We start from the raw sequence: 21,015 nt of genomic DNA on the forward strand, positions 1-21,015 counted from the left end.
CGAGAGGAGAGAGAGGAAGTTGACCCAGAGACTGTGTGTTTACTGAGAGGAGAGAGAGGAAGTTGACCTGGAGACTGTGTGTTTACCGAGAGGAGAGAGATGAAGTTGACCCAGAGACTGTGGGTTTACCGAGAGGAGAGAGATGAAGTTGACCCAGAGACTGTGTGTTTACCGAGAGGAAGTTGACCCAGAGACTGTGTGTTTACCGAGAGGAGAGAGAGGAAGTTGACCTGGAGAATGTGTGTTTACCGAGAGGAGAGAGAGGAAGTTGACCGAGAGACTGTGTGTTTACCGAGAGGAGAGAGAGGAAGTTGACCCAGAGACTGTGTGTTTACCGAGAGGAGAGAGAGGAAGTTGACCCAGAGACTGTGTGTTTACCGAGAGGAGAGAGAGGAAGTTGACCTGGAGACTGTGTGTTTACCGAGAGGAGAGAGAGGAAGTTGACCCAGAGACTGTGTGTTTACCGAGAGGAGAGAGAGGAAGTTGACCTGGAGACTGTGTGTTTACCGAGAGGAGAGAGAGGAAGTTGACCCAGAGACTGTGTGTTTACCGAGAGGAGAGAGAGGAAGTTGACCTGGAGACTGTGTGTTTACTGAGAGGAGAGAGAGGAAGTTGACCCAGAGACTGTGTGTTTACCGAGAGGAGAGAGAGGAAGTTGACCCAGAGACTGTGTGTTTACCGAGAGGAGAGAGAGGAAGTTGACCTGGAGACTGTGTGTTTACTGAGAGGAGAGAGAGGAAGTTGACCCAGAGACTGTGTGTTTACCGAGAGGAGAGAGAGGAAGTTGACCCAGAGACTGTGTGTTTACCGAGAGGATAGAGAGGAAGTTGACCCAGAGACTGTGTATTTACCGAGAGGAGAGAGAGGAAGTTGACCTGGAGACTGGTCACAGTATCTATATCCACAGCTCTACCTTGGTCACAGTATCTATATCCACAGCTCTACGTTGGTCACAGTATCTATATCCACAGCTCTACGTTGGTCACAGTATCTATATCCACAGCTCTACCTTGGTCACAGTATCTATATCCACAGCTGTACCTTGGTCACAGTATCTATATCCACAGCTCTACGTTGGTCACATTATCTATATCCACAGCTCTACCTTGGTCACAGTATCTATATCCACAGCTCTATCTTGGTCACAGTCAATAGGCCACATTGTAATCAAGTTGTGTATTTTAGTACAATAATAAAATGTTAGAGGAAAAACAACATGCTTAGAATTTAAAAAATAAAAAAATCATGATATTGCATGGCACCATAATTGTTTAATGCCTTAGTATTTATTACCTGTCGCTACACACTAACTGTTCTTGCTGTAAACTAGAACATCACGGCCGGCCGTGAATACAGTGAATTAATACATCTTATTATTATTGGATGTCATATCTTTAGACGTGTTGTGTTGTCGGGCCGATCTGTTTTCTTCGTGTTAAATGGCCCTTTAGCTTCCCAGGCTGAACCTCGGGGCTCAGAGATCAACGTTGTGTTTGTCTCCCGCGCTGCAATGAGGCGCTGCCCACACCACCGCTAATTACAATAACAGAGGAGATCAGCTGGTTGCTCTGCTCTATACCAGTCACCATATATAGACCCTGATCTCAATTCAATTCAAGGGCTTTATCTCTATCTGTCTCTGTCTCTCTCTCTCTCTCTCTCTGTTTCTCTTTTTCTCTCTTTGTCTCGCTCTCTCTCTCTCTCTCTCTCTCTCTCTCTCTCTCTGTCTCTCTCTCTGTCTCTCTCTCTGTCTCTCTCTCTGTCTCTCTCTCTGTCTCTCTCTCTGTCTCTCTCTCTGTCTCTCTCTCTGTCTCTCTCTCTGTCTCTCTCTCTGTCTCTCTCTCTGTCTCTCTCTCTATCTGTCTGTCTCTCTCTCTCTCTGTTTCTCTCTTTTTCTCTCTTTGTCTCTCTCTGTCTCTCTCTCTGTCTCTCTCTCTGTCTCTCTCTCTGTCTCTCTCTCTGTCTGTCTCTCTCTGTCTCTCTCTCTTTCTCTCTCTCTTTCTCTGTCTCTCTTTCTCTCTCTCTCTGTGTCTCTCTCTCCTCTCCCACACCCACACAGCTCATCTCTCTCTCGCTTCAGTCCAATACTGTGGAGACCAGGCCACATGTCATTCACCGCAATATTTTCCAATTTACTCTAATAGTGTTAGAGCAGTAATCCAACCCCTTCACTCTGTTTTCCACCTCTCTCTCTCCTCTACCTTACTGATACTCCTCTCTCTCTCTCTCCTCTACCTTACTGATACTCCTCTCTCTCTCTCTCCTCTACCTTGCTGATACTCCTCTCTCTCTCTCTCCTCTACCTTACTGATACTCCTCTCTCTCTCTCTCTCTCTCTCTCACTCTATTTCTCTTTCTCGCTCTCTCTCTCTCTCTCTCTCTCTCTCTATCCATTTCCATCTCTCTCTCTCCCTCTCCAATTAACTTGCCGGCCCTGATCCCAAATCAGATCATTGCTGCCAAAAATCCATGGCTATTGCCTAGCAACGGAGAGTTCCTGCTGAAGCTGTTACATAAATTGAATTGAAAGACTCGAAAGGATTGGGCTGATATACTTTAAAAAATAATAATAATAATCAAAGTCCTGAAAGTAATTGATTTGAAATGCGAAGTGGAAAGTTGTCACCTTATTACCAATAGCCCAAACAGAGATGATGTTTTACTGAGACATAGTCATTACAAACCGAGCTTCCATTTGTATCTGATTATAAATATGGGACGTATCCAATGTGTTCTGTGTGCCTGGTGCATCTGCTTATTATGGCTGAATTGGGGGGTCTAGGGGTATTGACTCTGGGGGGTTTAGGGGTATTGACTCTGGGGGGGTTAGGGGTATTGACTCTGGGGGGTTTAGGGGTATTGACTCTGGGGGCTTAGGGGTATTGACTCTGGGGGGTTAGGGGTATTGACTCTGGGGAGGTTTAGGGGTATTGACTCTGGGGGGCTTGGGGGTATTGACTCTGGGGGTTTTAGGTGTATTGACTCTGGGGGGCTTGGGGGTATTGACTCTGGGGGGTTTATGGGTATTGACTCTGGGGGTTTATGGGTATTGACTCTGGGGGGGTTAGGGGTATTGACTCTGGGGTGGTTTAGGGGTATTGACTCTGGGGGTTTATGGGTATTGACTCTGGGGGTTAGGGGTATTGACTCTGGGGTGGTTTAGGGTATTGACTCTGGGGGGTTTTAGGTGTATTGACTCTGGGGGGGCTTGGGGGTATTGACTCTGGGGGGGTTAGGGGTATTGACTCTGGGGGCTTAGGGGTATTGACTCTGGGGGCTTAGGGTATTGACTCTGGGGGCTTAGGGTATTGACTCGGGGGGGGGGTTGGGGTATTGACTGCATTCTTCTCCTCTCATCCTCTTTATTTATGTCTCTTTTTTTCTCCTCTCCTACTTCTTTCTCCCTGCACTTTTGTTCTTCTTCGTCTTGACTTGTACCCCTCTATATACCTCCCTTTCTTTCCTCCCTAACCTCCATCTCTCTCTCTTTCGCCCTCTCCTCTCTCCCCCACTCCTCTCTCCCCTCTCATCTACCCTCTCCCTTCTCCCCTCTACCCTCTCTCTCTCTCTCTCTCTTCCCCTCTACCCTCTCCTTTCTCCCCCTCTCCTCTCTTCTCTCTCTCTCCCTCTCATCTCCTCTACCCTCTTCTTGCTCCTCCTCTCCTTTCTTCCCTTCTACCCCCCTCTCCTCTCCCCCTCTCTCTCCTCTCTCCTCTACCCTCTCCCCCTCTCCTTTACCCTCTCCTTTCTCCCCCTCTCCTCTCTCCTCCCCCCTCCTCCCTCCCCTCTCCCTCCTCCCCTCTCCTCCTCCTCCTCTCCTCTCCTCCTCTCTCTCCTCCTCTCCTCTCCCCTCTCCTCTCCCCCTCTCCTCTCCTCTCCTCTCCCCTCTTCCCCTCTTCCCCTCTTCCCCTCTCCCCTCTCATCTCCTCTCCCTCTCCCTCTCCCTCTCCTCTCTCCTCTCCTCTCCCCTCTCCTCCTCTTCCCCTCTCCCCCTCTCCTCTTCCCTCTCCTCTCCCCTCTTCCCCTCTTCCCCTCTCCCCCTCTCCTCTCCTCTCCCTCTCCCTCTCCTCTCCCCCTCTCCTCTCTCCTCTCCCCCTCTCCTCTCCCCCTCCTCCTCTCCCTCTCCTCTCCCCCTCTCCTCTCCAGATGAGCAGTGTGAAGCGACTGCGGCCTCGTCTCAACTCCATCCTGTTTAAGCTGCAGTTTGATGAACAGGTCAACAACCTCCGTCCAGACATCATGGCTGTTAACGCAGCCTGTGAAGAGGTCAGTGGTCCATCCCTCTCCCTCTCTCTCTCTCTCTCTCTCTCTCTCTCCCTGTCTCTCTCTCTGTCTCTCTCTCTCTGTCGTGTCTTTGTCTTTCATATTTTACCTGATAACCATTGCCGATAATCTGTGTTAACAACAACATATAAACAATGCTTTGAAACGGGACCTCTTCTAAGTTGAGCTGTTAGATTTCCACCCGTTCTAAAACGTCTGACTGTTGTTGTTGTTGTTGTTGTTGTTGTTGTTGTTGTTGTTGTTGTTGTAGGTGAGGAAGAGCAAGGGGTTCAGCCGGCTGCTGGAGCTGGTTCTTCTGCTGGGCAACTACATGAACACAGGCTCTCGCAACGCACAGAGCTACGGCTTTGACCTCAGTTCCCTCTGCAAGGTGGGGGGACTAGCTGCACACACACACACACACACACACTACTCTCTCCTTCCTAACGGGGTGTAACCTGACTGGGTGGAACAGGCTCTCGCAACGCACAGAGCTACGGCTTTGACCTTAGTTCCCTCTGCAAGGTGGGGGGACTAGCTGCACACACACACACACACTACTCTCGCCTTCCTAACGGGGTGTAACCTGACTGGGTGGAACAGGCTCTCGCAACGCACAGAGCTACGGCTTTGACCTCAGTTCCCTCTGCAAGGTGGGGGGACTAGCTGCACACACACACACACACACACACACACACACACACACACACACACACACACACACACACACACACACACACACACACACACACACACACACACTACTCTCGCCTTCCTAACGTGTGTAACCTGACTGGGTGTAACAGGGTGTAACCTGACTGGGTGTAACAGGGTGTAACCTGACTGGGTGTAACCTGACTGGGTGTAACAGGGTGTAACCTGACTGGGTGTAACCTGACTGGGTGTAACTGGGTGTAACCTGACTGGGTGTAACAGGGTGTAACCTGACTGGGTGTAACCTGACTGGGTGTAACAGGGTGTAACAGGGTGTAACCTGACTGGGTGTAACAGGGTGTAACAGGGTGTATGCTGACTGGGTGTAACAGGGTGTAACCTGACTGGGTGTAACATGGTGTAACCTGACTGGGTGTAACAGGGTGTAACCTGACAGGGTGTAACCTGACTGGGTGTAACAGGGTGTAACCTGACTGGGTGTAACAGGGTGTAACCTGACTGGGTGTAACAGGGTGTAACCTGACTGGGTGTAACAGGGTGTAACCTGACTGGGTGTAACCTGACTGGGTGTAACAGGGTGTAACCTGACTGGGTGTAACAGGGTGTAACCTGACTGAGTGTAACCTGACTGGGTGTAACCGTGTGTAACCTGACTGGGTCTAACAGGGTGTAACCTGACAGGGTGTAACCTGACTGGGTGTAACAGGGTGTAACCTGACTGGGTGTAACAGGGTGTAACCTGACTGGGTGTAACAGGGTGTAACCTGACTGGGTGTAACCTGACAGTGTGTAACCTGACTGGGTGTAACAGGGTGTAACCTGACAGTGTGTAACCTGACTGGGTGTAACAGGGTGTAACCTGACTGGGTGTAACCTGACTGGGTGTAACAGGGTGTAACCTGACTGGGTGTAACAGGGTGTAACCTGACTGGGTGTAACAGGGTGTAACCTGACTGGGTGTAACAGGGTGTAACCTGACTGGGTGTAACAGGGTGTAACCTGACTGGGTGTAACCATGTGTAACCTGACTGGGTCTAACAGGGTGTAACCTGACTGGGTGTAACATGACTGGGTGTAACAGGGTGTAACCTGACTGGGTGTAACAGGGTGTAACCTGACTGGGTGTAACAGTGTGTAACCTGACTGGGTGTAACCTGACAGTGTGTAACCTGACTGGGTGTAACAGGGTGTAACCTGACTGGGTGTAACCTGACTGGGTGTAACAGGGTGTAACCTGACTGGGTGTAACAGGGTGTAACCTGACTGGGTGTAACAGGGTGTAACCTGACTGGGTGTAACCTGACAGTGTGTAACCTGACTGGGTGTAACAGGGTGTAACCTGACAGTGTGTAACCTGGCTGGGTTTAACAGGGTGTAACCTGACTGGGTGTAACCTGACTGGGTGTAACAGGGTGTAACCTGACTGGGTGTAACAGGGTGTAACCTGGCTGGGTTTAACAGGGTGTAACCTGGCTGGGTGTAACAGGGTGTAACCTGACTGGGTGTAACATGGTGTAACCTGACTGGGTGTAACAGGGTGTAACCTGACTGGGTGTAACCTGACTGGGTGTAACAGGGTGTAACCTGACTGGGTGTAACCTGACTGGGTGTAACATGGTGTAACCTGACTGGGTGTAACAGGGTGTAACCTGACTGGGTGTAACCTGACTGGGTGTAACAGGGTGTAACCTGACTGGGTGTAACAGGGTGTAACCTGACTGGGTGTAACAGGGTGTAACCTGACTGGGTGTAACCTGACTGGGTGTAACAGGGTGTAACCTGACTGGGTGTAACCTGACTGGGTGTAACATGGTGTAACCTGACTGGGTGTAACAGGGTGTAACCTGACTGGGTGTAACCTGACTGGGTGTAACAGGGTGTAACCTGACTGGGTGTAACATGGTGTAACCTGACTGGGTGTAACAGGGTGTAACCTGACTGAGTGTAACCTGACTGGGTGTAACAGGGTGTAACCTGACTGGGTGTAACAGGGTGTAACCTGACTGGGTGTAACAGGGTGTAACCTGACTGGGTGTAACAGGGTGTAACCTGACTGGGTGTAACAGGGTGTATCCTAACAGGGTGTAACCTGACAGTGTGTAACCTGACTGGGTGAACTATATTTGTGATTCCAGCTGAAGGACACAAAGTCAGCTGACCAGAAGTCAACGTTGCTCCACTTCCTGGCTGCAGTGTGTGAGGAGGAGTTCCCAGAGGTCACCAAGTTCTCCGACGACCTGCAGCACGTAGACAGAGCCAGCCGAGGTAGGAGACAGACACACACCACAGTCGGCAGAGATAAATGTGTCTGTCATGTCCACAATGTGTCCGGATTCCCTCTTCCTGCGCTATATTCAAATGCTAGTATGCATTCTACAACCAGCAATAGGAACAATATGATAACATAACAACTGATAGCAGTAGCGAACCTCTGTAGCTAACTTGCCAGCTAACCTATGTCGCTAACGAGCCAGTTAACCTCTGTAGCTAACTTGCCAGCTAACCTATGTCGCTAACGAGCCAGTTAACATCTGTAGCTAACTAGCCAGTTATCCTCTGTAGCAAACTAGCCAGCTATCCTCTGTAGCTAACTAGCCAGCTAACCTCTGTAGCTAACTAGCCAGCTAACCTTTGTAGCTAACTAGCCAGCTAACTTCTGTAGCAAACATAGCCAGCTATCCTCTGAAGCTAACTAGCCAGCTAACCTATGTAGCTAACTAGCCAGCTAACCTCTGTAGCTACCTAACCAGCTATCCTCTGTAGCAAACTAGCCAGCTAACCTCTGTAGCTAACTAACCAGCTATCCTCTGTAGCAAACCAGCCAGCTATCCTCTGAAGCTAACTAGCCAGCTACCATATGTAGCTAACCTCTGTAGCAAACTAGACAGCTAGCAACGCAAAAGATATTGCATAAATCTAGCCAAACACGCACCAACGTTACAATGAGAAGGTGCCTCTCGGGTCACACAACCCGTTTTCTGTGGAGTGCGGATGACTTTGCTGTGACCTGATTGTTTGTCCCGACTGAGGAGAAATCCACACACAACAGATCTGAACACAATCACACCACATCCCCTGACCGCAGTCTAAAGTGGTCAGACAGATCTGAACACAATCACACCACATCCCTGACCGCAGTCTAAAGTGGTCAGACAGATCTGAACACAATCACACCACATCCCTGACCGCAGTCTAAAGTGGTCAGACAGATCTGAACACAATCACACCACATCCCTGACCGCAGTCTAAAGTGGTCAGACAGATCTGAACACAATCACACCACAAGGAGACTGTTGTGCGTTCACACCCGTCTTTTCAATGTGACTTTTGTATTTCTGAAAGCAGAAGTCACATTTATTTATTTCACTCGGCAAGTCAGTTAAGAACACATTCTTATTTTCAATGACGGCCTGGGAACAGTGGGTTAACTGGTCTAGGAACAGTGGGTTAACTGGTCTAGGAACAGTGGGTTAACTGGTCTAGGAACAGTGGGTTAACTGGTTAACAGGTCTAGGAACAGTGGGTTAACTGGTCTAGGAACAGTGGGTTAACTGGTCTAGGAACAGTGGGTTAACTGGTCTAGGAACAGTGGGTTAACTGCTTTAGGAACAGTGTGGTTAACTGGTTTAGGAACAGTGTGGTTAACTGGTCTAGGAACAGTGGGTTAACTGGTCTAGGAACAGTGTGGTTAACTGGTTTAGGAACAGTGTGGTTAACTGGTCTAGGAACAGTGTGGTTAACTGGTTTAGGAACAGTGTGGTTAACTGGTCTCGGAACAGTGGGTTAACTGGTCTAGGAACAGTGGGTTAACTGGTCTAGGAACAGTGGGTTAACTGGTCTAGGAACAGTGGGTTAACTGGTCTAGGAACAGTGGGTTAACTGGTCTAGGAACAGTGTGGTTAACTGGTCTAGGAACAGTGGGGCTAACTGGTCTCGGAACAGTGGGTTAACTGGTCTAGGAACAGTGGGTTAACTGGTCTAGGAACAGTGGGTTAACTGGTTTAGGAACAGTGTGGTTAACTGGTCTCGGAACAGTGGGTTAACTGGTCTAGGAACAGTGGGTTAACTGGTCTAGGAACAGTGGGTTAACTGGTCTAGGAACAGTGGGTTAACTGGTCTAGGAACAGTGGGTTAACTGGTCTAGGAACAGTGTGGTTAACTGGTCTAGGAACAGTGTGGTTAACTGGTCTAGGAACAGTGGGTTAACTGGTCTAGGAACAGTGGGTTAACTGGTCTAGGAACAGTGGGTTAACTGGTTTAGGAACAGTGTGGTTAACTGGTTTAGGAACAGTGGGTTAACTGGTCTAGGAACAGTGGGTTAACTGGTCTAGGAACAGTGGGGCAGAACAACAGATTTTTACCTTGTCAGCTCGGGGGTTTGAACTTGCAACCTTTCGTTTACTAGGCCAACGCTCGAACCACTAGGCTACCCTGCCGCCCCTCCACTCTAACCACTAGGCTACCCTGCCGCCCCTCCACTCTAACCACTAGGCTACCCTGCCGCCCCTCCACTCTAACCACTAGTCTACCCTGCCGCCCCTCCACTCTAACCACTAGGCTACCCTGCCGCCCCTCCACTCTAACCACTAGTCTACCCTGCCGCCCCATGTAAGTGTCAGGTGTGGACACGACCCCAGAAGCATCTTTTCATGTGTCCTCTCATGTATTCACTCACACAGTACACATCATTATATATACACACACACACACACACACACACACACACACACACACACACACACACACACACACACACACACACACACACACTATATCCCCTCTTGTATTCAACACATAGTACATTACAGTAAACACTAGAGCTGCTGAGTGGATAACGTCTTCTTATCAGATATAAAGGCTATTACCCACCAGACCCAGAGACACTGTGTTCCAGACCCAGAGACACTGTGTTCCCCTCCAGACCCAGATACACTGTGTTCCCTCCAGACCCAGAGACACTGTGTTCCCCTCCAGACCCAGAGACACTGTGTCCCCTCCAGACCCAGAGACACTGTGTTCCCCTCCAGACCCAGAGACACTGTGTTCCCCTCCAGACCCAGAGACACTGTGTTCCCTCCAGACCCAGAGACACTGTGTTCCCTCCAGACCCATAGACACTGCGTTCCCCTCCAGACCCAGAGACACTGCGTCCCCTCCAGACCCAGAGACACTGTGTTCCCTCCAGACCCAGAGACACTGTGTTCCCCTCCAGACCCAGAGACACTGTGTTCCAGACCCAGAGACACTGTGTTCCAGACCCAGAGACACTGTGTTCCAGACCCAGAGACACTGTGTTCCCCTCCAGACCCAGAGACACTGTGTTCCCCTCCAGACCCAGAGACACTGTGTCCCCTCCAGACCCAGAGACACTGTGTCCCCTCCAGACCCAGAGACACTGTGTGTCCCCTCCAGACCCAGAGACACTGTGTTCCCCTCCAGACCCAGAGACACTGTGTTCCCCTCCAGACCCAGAGACACTGTGTTCCCTCCAGACCCAGAGACACTGTGTTCCCTCCAGACCCAGAGACACTGTGTCCCCTCCAGACCCAGAGACACTGTGTCCCTCACCAGACCCAGAGACACTGTGTTCCCCTCCAGACCCAGAGACACTGTGTTCCCTCCAGACCCAGAGACACTGTGTCCCTCACCAGACCCAGAGACACTGTGTTCCCCTCCAGACCCAGAGACACTGTGTTCCCTCCAGACCCAGAGACACTGTGTTCCCTCCAGACCCAGAGACACTGTGTTACCCACCAGACCCAGAGACACTGTGTTACCCACCAGACCCAGAGACACTGTGTTCCCTCCAGACCCAGAGACACTGTGTTCCCCTCCAGACCCAGAGACACTGTGTTCCCTCCAGACCCAGAGACACTGTGTCCCCTCCAGACCCAGAGACACTGTGTTCCCCTCCAGACCCAGAGACACTGTGTTCCCCGCCAGACCCAGAGACACTGTGTACCCTCCAGACCCAGAGACACTGTGTTCCCTCCAGACCCAGAGACACTGTGTTCCCCTCCAGACCCAGAGACACTGTGTTCCCTCCAGACCCAGAGACACTGTGTTCCTCTCCAGACCCAGAGACACTGTGTTCCCTCCAGACCCAGAGACACTGTGTCCCCCCTCCAGACCCAGAGACACTGTGTTCCCTCCAGACCCAGAGACACTGTGTTCCCTCCAGACCCAGAGACACTGTGTTCCTCTCCAGACCCAGAGACACTGTGTTCCCCTCCAGACCCAGAGACACTGTGTTCCCCTCCAGACCCAGAGACACTGTGTTCCCCTCCAGACCCAGAGACACTGTGTTCCCCTCCAAACCCAGAGACACTGTGTGCCCCTCCAGACCCAGAGACACTGTGTGCCCCTCCAAACCCAGAGACACTGTGTTCCCTCCAGACCCAGAGACACTGTGTTCCCCTCCAGACCCAGAGACACTGTGTTCCCCTCCAGACCCAGAGACACTGTGTTCCCCTCCAGACCCAGAGACACTGTGTTCCCCTCCAGACCCAGAGACACTGTGTTCCCTCCAGACCCAGAGACAATGTGTTCCCCTCCAGTCATTAAAACTAGTTTACATACACTTAGGTTGGAGTCATTAAAATTAGTTTACATACACTTAGGTTGGAGTCATTAAAACTAGTTTACATACACTTAGGTTGGAGTCATTAAAACTAGTTTACATACACTTAGGTTGGAGTCATTAAAATTAGTTTACATACACTTAGGTTGAGTCATTAAAACTAGTTTACATACACTTAGGTTGGAGTCATTAACTAGTTTACATACACTTAGGTTGGAGTCATTAAAACTAGTTTACATAAACTTAGGTTGGAGTCATTAAAACTAGTTTACATACACTTAGGTTGGTGTCATTAAAACTAGTTTACATATACTTAGGTTGGAGTCATTAAAACTAGTTTACATACACTTAGGTTGGAGTCATTAAAACTAGTTTACATACACTTAGGTTGGAGTCATTAAAACTAGTTTACATACACTTAGGTTGGAGTCATTAAAACTAGTTTACATACACTTAGGTTGGAGTCATTAAAACTAGTTTACATACACTTAGGTTGGAGTCATTAAAACTAGTTTACATACAGTGCCTTGCGAAAAGTATTCGGCCCCCTTGAACTTTGCAACCTTTTGCCACATTTCAGGCTTCAGACATAAATATATAAAACTGTATTTTTTGTGAAAAATCAACAAGTGGGACACAATCATGATGTGGAAAGACATTTATTGGATATTTCAAATTTTTTAACAAATCAAAAACTGAAAAATTGGGCATGCAAAATTATTCAGCCCCCTTAAGTTAATACTTTGTAGCGCCACCTTTTATACAACCTCCACATTGACTCTGTACCGTAATACCCTGTATATAGCCTCCACATTGACTCTGTACCGTAACACCCTGTATATAGCCTCCACATTGACTCTGTACCGGTACCTCCTGTATATAGCCTCCACATTGACTCTGTACCATAACACCCTGTATATAGCCTCCACATTGACTCTGTACCGTAACACCCTGTATATAGCCTCCACATTGACTCTGTACCGGTACCTCCTGTATATAGCCTCCACATTGACTCTGTACCGTAACACCCTGTATATAGCCTCCACATTGACTCTGTACCGGTACACCCTGTATATAGCCTCCACATTGACTCTGTACCGGTACCTCCTGTATATAGCCTCCACATTGACTCGGTACCGCTACCCCCTGTATATAGCCTCCACATTGACTCTGTACCGGTACACCCTGTATATAGCCTCCACATTGACTCTGTACCTGTACCCCCTGTATATAGCCTCCACATTGACTCTGTACCTGTACCCCCTGTATATAGCCTCCACATTGACTCTGTACCGGTTCCTCCTGTATATAGCCTCCACATTGACTCAGTACCGTAACACCCTGTATATAGCCTCCACATTGACTCTGTACCAGTACCCCCTGTATATAGCCTCCACATTGACTCTGTACCGTAACACCCTGTATATAGCCTCCACATTGACTCTGTACCGTAACACCCTGTATATAGCCTCCACATTGACTCTGTACCGTAACACCCTGTATATAGCCTCCACATTGACTCTGTACCGTAACACCCTGTATATAGCCTCCACATTGACTGTGTACCGTAATACCCTGTATATATCCTCCACATTGACTCTGTACCGTAATACCCTGTATATATCCTCCACATTGACTCTGTACCGTAATACCCTGTATATAGCCTCCACATTGACTCTGTACCGTAATACCCTGTATATAGCCTCCACATTGACTCTGTACCGTAATACCCTGTATATAGCCTCCACATTGACTCTGTACCGTAATACCCGGTATATAGCCTCCACATTATTTTACTGCTGCTCTTTAATTATTTGTTGCTTTTTTCATTTTTTTTTTTTCTGAACACGTTTCTCTTCTTAACGTCTCGTAAATAAGCATACAATTTGATTTGATTTGAATTGGAGTTTGTGGTCTGTGTATTTGATCATTTCATTGAGGATACCATCAACACCACAGGGATTTTGGGGGTTGGAGGGTTTGGCATTTTGTAGATCATTAAATGTAATTGGAGAATCCAGTGGGTTCTGGTCGTCTTTGATAGTTGATACGAAGATTTGTATTTGATCATTATGTTTTTGCTGGTTGTTGGTTGTTGGTTGTTATCGGGCCAAAAAAGATTGGGGAAGTGGTTTACCCATACATCTCTGTTTTGGATAGATATCTCTTCCTGTTCTTGTTTGTTTAATGTTTTCCAATTTTTGCAGAAGTGGAAAGTCTTATCTTCCTCTCTCTATCTTCCTCTTCCTCTCTCTCTCGCTCTCTCCCTCCCTACTCACTCACAGGGATATTGGTGTATTTATCTCTAGTCTGGGCAGAGAGGAGTGAGAGAGAGAGCAGAAGGGAAGGAGAGAAACGTAGAGAGAAATCTCTGAGTCTCTGAGTGTTTACCAAAAGTCTGGTGATTTGATTTATAAACGTCTGTGGAGAATTTAATGTGGAAGCCAGTGATGTTCTCCTCTATTCTCTCTCTTCCTGTCTCTCCCTCTCTTCTCTATTCTCTCTCTTCCTGTCTCTCCCTCTCTTCTATTCTCTAATCTCTCTTCCTGTCTCTCCCTCTCTTCTCTCTCTTCCTGTCTCTCCCTCTCTTCTCTATTATCTCTCATCTCTCCCTCTCTTCTCTATTCCTGTCTCTCCCTCTCTTCTGTATTCTCTCTCTTCCTGTCTCTCCCTCTCTTCTCTCTCTTCCTGTCTCTCCCTCTCTTCTCTATTCTCTCTCTTCCTGTCTCTCCCTCTCCTCTATTCCTGTCTCTCCCTCTCTTCTCTATTCTCTCTCTTCCTGTCTCTCCCTCTCTTCTGTATTCTCTCTCTTCCTGTCTCTCCCTCTCTTCTCTATTCTCTCTATTCCTGTCTCTCCCTCTCCTCTAATCTCTCTCTTCATGTCTCTCCCTCTCTCCTCTTCTCTCTTCCTTTCTCTCCCTCTCTCCTCTGTTCTCTCTGTCTCCATCTCTCCCTCACTCCATCTCTCCCTCACTCCCTTCTGTCTCCATCTCTCTGTTCTGTCTCCATCTCTCCCTTACTCTGTTCTGTCTCCATCTCTCCCTCACTCTATTCTCTCTCTTCCTGTCTCTCCCTCTCTTCTGTATTCTCTCTCTTCCTGTCTCTCCCTCTCTTCTCTATTCTCTCTATTCCTGTCTCTCCCTCTCCTCTAATCTCTCTCTTCATGTCTCTCCCTCTCTCCTCTTCTCTCTTCCTTTCTCTCCCTCTCTCCTCTGTTCTCTCTGTCTCCATCTCTCCCTCACTCCATCTCTCCCTCACTCCCTTATGTCTCCATCTCTCTGTTCTGTCTCCATCTCTCCCTTACTCTGTTCTGTCTCCATCTCTCCCTCACTCTATTCTCTCTCTTCCTGTCTCTCCCTCTCTTCTGTATTCTCTCTCTTCCTGTCTCTCCCTCTCTTCTCTATTCTCTCTATTCCTGTCTCTCCCTCTCCTCTAATCTCTCTCTTCATGTCTCTCCCTCTCTCCTCTTCTCTCTTCCTTTCTCTCCCTCTCTCCTCTGTTCTCTCTGTCTCCATCTCTCCCTCACTCCATCTCTCCCTCACTCCCTTCTGTCTCCATCTCTCTGTTCTGTCTCCATCTCTCCCTTACTCTGTTCTGTCTCCATCTCTCCCTTACTCTGTTCTGTCTCCATCTCTCCCTTATTCTGTTCTGTCTCCATCTTTCCCTCACTCTATTCTCTCTCTTCCTGTCTCTCCCTCACTACGTTCTCTCTCTCTTCCTGTCTCTCTCTCCAGTGCTTGTGAATGTGCCTGTAAACATGTCTCTGTGTATCAGCAAAGTGACTGAGAAGCTTAGCTACTGTAGACACTCTGCGTCCCAAATGGCACACCATTCCCTATATGGAGCACTACTTTTGGCTGGGGCTCTGGTTAAAAGTAGTGCACTAAAAACAGAATAGGGTATAATTTGGGAAACAACTCGTTCCTGTCTCTCTCTCTCTCCTTTATTCATGTATGAGTATTAGAGTGTTAGAAATGGGACTGGAAAAAAAGATTTGTGACGATCTCAACGGCTTCCTGCTTTGTGTTCACATGATAATGAGACGTGTTCTAGATTAGTGTTTAGTGTCAGCTAGTATGTTATAATGAGTCATGTTCTAGATTAGTGTCAGATATGATGTGATAATGAGTCATGTTCTAGATTCGTGTTTAGTGTCATCTAGGACGTGATAATGAGTCATGTTCTAGATTCGTGTGATCTAGGACGTGATAATGAGTCATGTTCTAGATTAGTGTCATCTAGGACGTGATAATGAGTCATGTTCTAGATTAGTGTCAGTTAGGATGTGATAATGAGTCATGTTCTAGATTAGTGTCAGTTAGGATGTGATAATGAGTCATGTTCTAGATTAGTGTCATCTAGGACGTGATAATGAGTCATGTTCTAGATTAGTGTTTAGTGTCAGATTGGATGTGATAATGAGTCATGTTCTAGATTAGTGTTGTGTCGGCTAGGATGTGATAATGAGTCATGTTCTAGATTAGTGTCATCTAGGACGTGATAATGAGTCATGTTCTAGATTAGTGTCATCTAGGACGTGATAATGAGTCATGTTCTAGATTAGTGTCAGCTAGTATGTGATAATGAGTCATGTTCTAGATTAGTGTCAGATATGATGTGATAATGAGTCATGTTCTAGATTAGTGTTTAGTGTCATCTAGGATGTGATAATGAGTCATGTTCTAGATTAGTGTCATCTATGACGTGATAATGAGTCATGTTCTAGATTCGTGTGATCTAGGACGTGATAATGAGTCATGTTCTAGATTAGTGTCATCTAGGACGTGATAATGAGTCATGTTCTAGATTAGTGTCAGTTAGGATGTGATAATGAGTCATGTTCTAGATTAGTGTCAGTTAGGATGTGATAATGAGTCATGTTCTAGATTAGTGTCATCTAGGACGTGATAATGAGTCATGTTCTAGATTAGTGTTTAGTGTCAGATTGGATGTGATAATGAGTCATGTTCTAGATTAGTGTTGTGTCGGCTAGGATGTGATAATGAGTCATGTTCTAGATTAGTGTCATCTAGGACGTGATAATGAGTCATGTTCTAGATTAGTGTTTAGTGTCATATTGGATGTGATAATGAGTCATGTTCTAGATTAGTGTTTAGTGTCAGCTAGGGTGTGATAATGAGTAATGTTCTAGATTAGTGTTTAGTGTCAGCTAGGGTGTGATAATGAGTCATGTTCTAGATTATTGTTTAGTGTTAGTTAGGGTGTGATAATGAGGCATGTTCTAGATTAGTGTCAGTTAGGATGTGATAATGAGTCATGTTCTAGATTAGTGTCATCTAGGACGTGATAATGAGTCATGTTCTAGATTAGTGTTTAGTGTCAGATTGGATGTGATAATGAGTCATGTTCTAGATTAGTGTTTAGTGTCGGCTAGGATGTGATAATGAGTCATGTTCTAGATTAGTGTCATCTAGGACGTGATAATGAGTCATGTTCTAGATTCGTGTGATCTAGGACGTGATAATGAGTCATGTTCTAGATTAGTGTCATCTAGGACGTGATAATGAGTCATGTTCTAGATTAGTGTCAGTTAGGATGTGATAATGAGTCATGTTCTAGATTAGTGTCAGTTAGGATGTGATAATGAGTCATGTTCTAGATTAGTGTCATCTAGGACGTGATAATGAGTCATGTTCTAGATTAGTGTTTAGTGTCAGATTGGATGTGATAATGAGTCATGTTCTAGATTAGTGTTGTGTCGGCTAGGATGTGATAATGAGTCATGTTCTAGATTAGTGTCATCTAGGACGTGATAATGAGTCATGTTCTAGATTAGTGTTTAGTGTCATATTGGATGTGATAATGAGTCATGTTCTAGATTAGTGTTTAGTGTCAGCTAGGGTGTGATAATGAGTCATGTTCTAGATTATTGTTTAGTGTTAGTTAGGGTGTGATAATGAGGCATGTTCTAGATTAGTGTCAGTTAGGATGTGATAATGAGTCATGTTCTAGATTAGTGTCATCTAGGACGTGATAATGAGTCATGTTCTAGATTAGTGTTTAGTGTCAGATTGGATGTGATAATGAGTCATGTTCTAGATTAGTGTTTAGTGTCGGCTAGGATGTGATAATGAGTCATGTTCTAGATTAGTGTCATCTAGGACGTGATAATGAGTCATGTTCTAGATAAGTGTTTAGTGTCATCTAGGACGTGATAATGAGTCATGTTCTAGATTTGTGTGATCTAGGACGTGATAATGAGTCATGTTCTAGATTAGTGTCATCTAGGACGTGATAATGAGTCATGTAATAGATTTGTGTCATCTAGGATGTGATAATGAGTCATGTTCTAGATTAGTGTCATCTAGGACGTGATAATGAGTCATGTTCTAGATTAGTGTTTAGTGTCAGATTGGATGTGATAATGAGTCATGTTCTAGATTAGTGTCATCTAGGACGTGATAATGAGTCATGTTCTAGATTAGTGTTTAGTGTCATATTGGATGTGATAATGAGTCATGTTCTAGATTAGTGTTTAGTGTCAGCTAGGGTGTGATAATGAGTCATGTTCTAGATTAGTGTTTAGTGTCAGCTAGGGTGTGATAATGAGTCATTTTCTAGATTATTGTTTAGTGTTACTTAGGGTGTGATAATGAGGCATGTTATAGATTAGTGTCAGCTAGGATGTGATAATGAGTCATGTTCTAGATTAGTGTCAGCTAGGATGTGATAATGAGTCATGTTCTAGATTAGTGTCGGTTAGGATGTGATAATGAGTCGTGTTCTAGATTAGTGTCAGCTAGGGTGTGATAATGAGTCATGGTCTAGATTAGTGTCAGTTAGGGTGTGATAATGAGTCATGTTCTAGATTAGTGTCAGTTAGGATTTGATAATGAGTCATGTTCTAGATTAGTGTCAGCTAGGGTGTGATAATGAGTCATGTTCTAGATTAGTGTCAGTTAGGATGTGATAATGAATCATGTTCTAGATTAGTGTCAGTTAGGGTGTGATAATGAGTCATGTTCTAGATTAGTGTCAGTTAGGATGTGATAATGAGTCATGTTCTAGATTAGTGTCAGTTAGGATGTGATAATGAGTCATGTTCTAGATTAGTGTCAGTTAGGATGTGATAATGAGTCATGTTCTAGATTAGTGTCAGTTAGGATGTGATAATGAGTCATGTTCTAGATTAGTGTCAGTTAGGATGTGATAATGAGTCATGTTCTAGAATCACACGCACTGGTGACTGATGTGTCCCTGGTGTGAGTGGGTGTCTTCTGCTTGAGCTGGTCTGAGGCAACGCTGTGATTGGTGCAGGCAGCGCTGTGCCTCAGGTCACAGACAGACAGACAGACAGAGTGCTGTGGCCTTGCAGACAGACAGAGTGCTGTGGCCTTGCAGACAGACAGAGTGCTGTGGCCTTGCAGACATGAGGATGGAGGATGGCTCGGGTCTCCATGATGGGCCTCCCGGACTCAGAACCAGATTATAATACAACACTCCTCACTGGAGACCCAGAACCAGATTATAATACAACACTCCTCACTGGAGACTCAGAACCAGATTATAATACAACACTCCTCACTGGAGACTCAGAACCAGATTATAATACAACACTCCTCACTGGAGACCCAGAACCAGATTATAATACAACACTCCTCACTGGAGACTCAGAACCAGATTATAATACAACTCTCCTCACTGGAGACTCAGAACCAGATTATAATACAACGCTCTTCACTGGAGACTCAGAACCAGAACCAGATTATAATACAACACTCCTCACTGGAGACTCAGAACCAGATTATAATACAACACTCCTCACTGGAGACTCAGAACCAGATTATAATACAACACTCCTCACTGGAGACTCAGAACCAGATTATAATACAACACTCCTCACTGGAGACTCAGAACCAGATTATAATACAACACTCCTCACTGGAGACTCAGAACCAGATTATAATACAACACTCCTCACTGGAGACTCAGAACCAGATTATAATACAACACTCCTCACTGGAGACTCAGAACCAGATTATAATACAACACTCCTCACTGGAGACTCAGAACCAGATTATAATACAACACTCCTCACTGGAGACTCAGAACCAGATTATAATACAACACTCCTCACTGGAGACTCAGAACCAGATTATAATACAACACTCCTCACTGGAGACTCGGAAACAGATCCATTCCAACAGAGACACTGTGCTGCACAATGGCATCTTCTGAGTACATGAAGCAACAAGGCATTGTTTAATATTTCCTCTCCCTCTGTGTGTGTGTGTGTGTGTGTGTGTGTGTGTGTGTGTGTGTGTGTGTGTGTGTGTGCGTGTGTGTGTGTGTGTGTGTGTGTGTGTGTGTGTGTGTGTGTGTGTCTCTAGTCTCAGCGGAGTCCCTGGAGAAGAACCTAGTTCAGATGGAGAGACAGCTGGTCCAACTCGAGAGAGATCTGGACACCTTCTCCTCTCCTGACGACTCTGAAGATCTCTTCACTGTCAAGATGTCTATATCCTTTACCTCAGACAGATTACACACACACACACACACACACACACACACACACACACACACACACACACACACACACACACACACACACACACACACACAGAGAGATCTCGGTCCTCACTGCCCCCAGACTGGTCCTCACTGCCCCCAGACTGGTCCAATCTGACAGGTTTGACCCCACCTCTCTCTGGCCCCACCCTCTCTGGCCCCACCCTCTCTCTGGCCCCACCTCTCTCTGGCCCCACCTCTCTCTGGCCCCACCTCTCTCTGGCCCCACCTCTCTGGCCCCACCTCTCTCTGGCCCCACCTCTCTCTGGCCCCACCTCTCTCTGGCCCCACCTCTCTCTGGCCCCACCCTCTCTCTGACCCCACCCTCTCTCTGGCCCCACCCTCTCTCTGGCCCCACCCTCTCTCTGGCCCCACCTCCCTCTGGCCCCACCTCTCTCTGGCCCCACCTCTCTCTGGCCCCACCTCCCTCTGGCCCCACCTCCCTCTGGCCCCACCTCCCTCTGGCCCCACCTCTCTCTGGCCCCACCTCTCTCTGGCCCCACCTCTCTCTGGCCCCACCTCCCTCTGGCCCCACCTCCCTCTGGCCCCACCTCCCTCTGGCCCCACCTCTCTCTGGCCCCACCTCTCTCTGGCCCCACCTCTCTCTGGCCCCACCTCTCTCTGGCCCCACCTCTCTCTGGCCCCACCTCTCTCTGGCCCCACCTCCCTCTGGCCCCACCTCTCTCTGGCCCCACCTCCCTCTGGCCCCACCTCTCTCTGGCCCCACCTTTCCCTGGCCCCACCTCCCTCTGGCCCCACCTCCCTCTGGCCCCACCTCCCTCTGGCCCCACCTCTCTCTGGCCCCACCTCTCTCTGGCCCCACCTTTCCCTGGCCCCACCTCCCTCTGGCCCCACCCTCTCTCTGGCCCCACCCTCTCTACATCATTCAGCATCACCCCATGTCATTACAGCTTAGCAGTGTGTGTGTGTGTGTGTGTGTGTGTGTGTGTGTGTGTGTGTGTAGACCGTTG

The 21,015-nt window shown here is 47.5% G+C and overlaps 2 protein-coding genes across 2 annotated transcripts in view; one reads left to right on the forward strand and one right to left on the reverse strand.

Moving 5' to 3' along the window:
- Positions 1 to 21,015, reverse strand: part of LOC135542910 (protein diaphanous homolog 3-like) — a 1,769,082-nt gene that overhangs the window by 1,059,838 nt on the left and 688,229 nt on the right. The gene's annotated exons all lie outside the window — the stretch shown is intronic.
- Positions 1 to 21,015, forward strand: part of LOC135542890 (protein diaphanous homolog 3-like) — a 467,767-nt gene that overhangs the window by 337,318 nt on the left and 109,434 nt on the right. The window contains exons 21-24 of the mRNA XM_064970040.1: positions 4,147 to 4,266; positions 4,535 to 4,654; positions 7,074 to 7,203; positions 19,870 to 19,994. Of these exons, the coding sequence (XP_064826112.1) occupies positions 4,147 to 4,266; positions 4,535 to 4,654; positions 7,074 to 7,203; positions 19,870 to 19,994 (495 nt within the window). The remainder of the gene's footprint in view (positions 1 to 4,146; positions 4,267 to 4,534; positions 4,655 to 7,073; positions 7,204 to 19,869; positions 19,995 to 21,015) is intronic.

The sequence above is a fragment of the Oncorhynchus masou genome, chromosome 7 (genome assembly GCF_036934945.1).
Source record: "Oncorhynchus masou masou isolate Uvic2021 chromosome 7, UVic_Omas_1.1, whole genome shotgun sequence".
Taxonomy (NCBI): domain Eukaryota; kingdom Metazoa; phylum Chordata; class Actinopteri; order Salmoniformes; family Salmonidae; genus Oncorhynchus; species Oncorhynchus masou.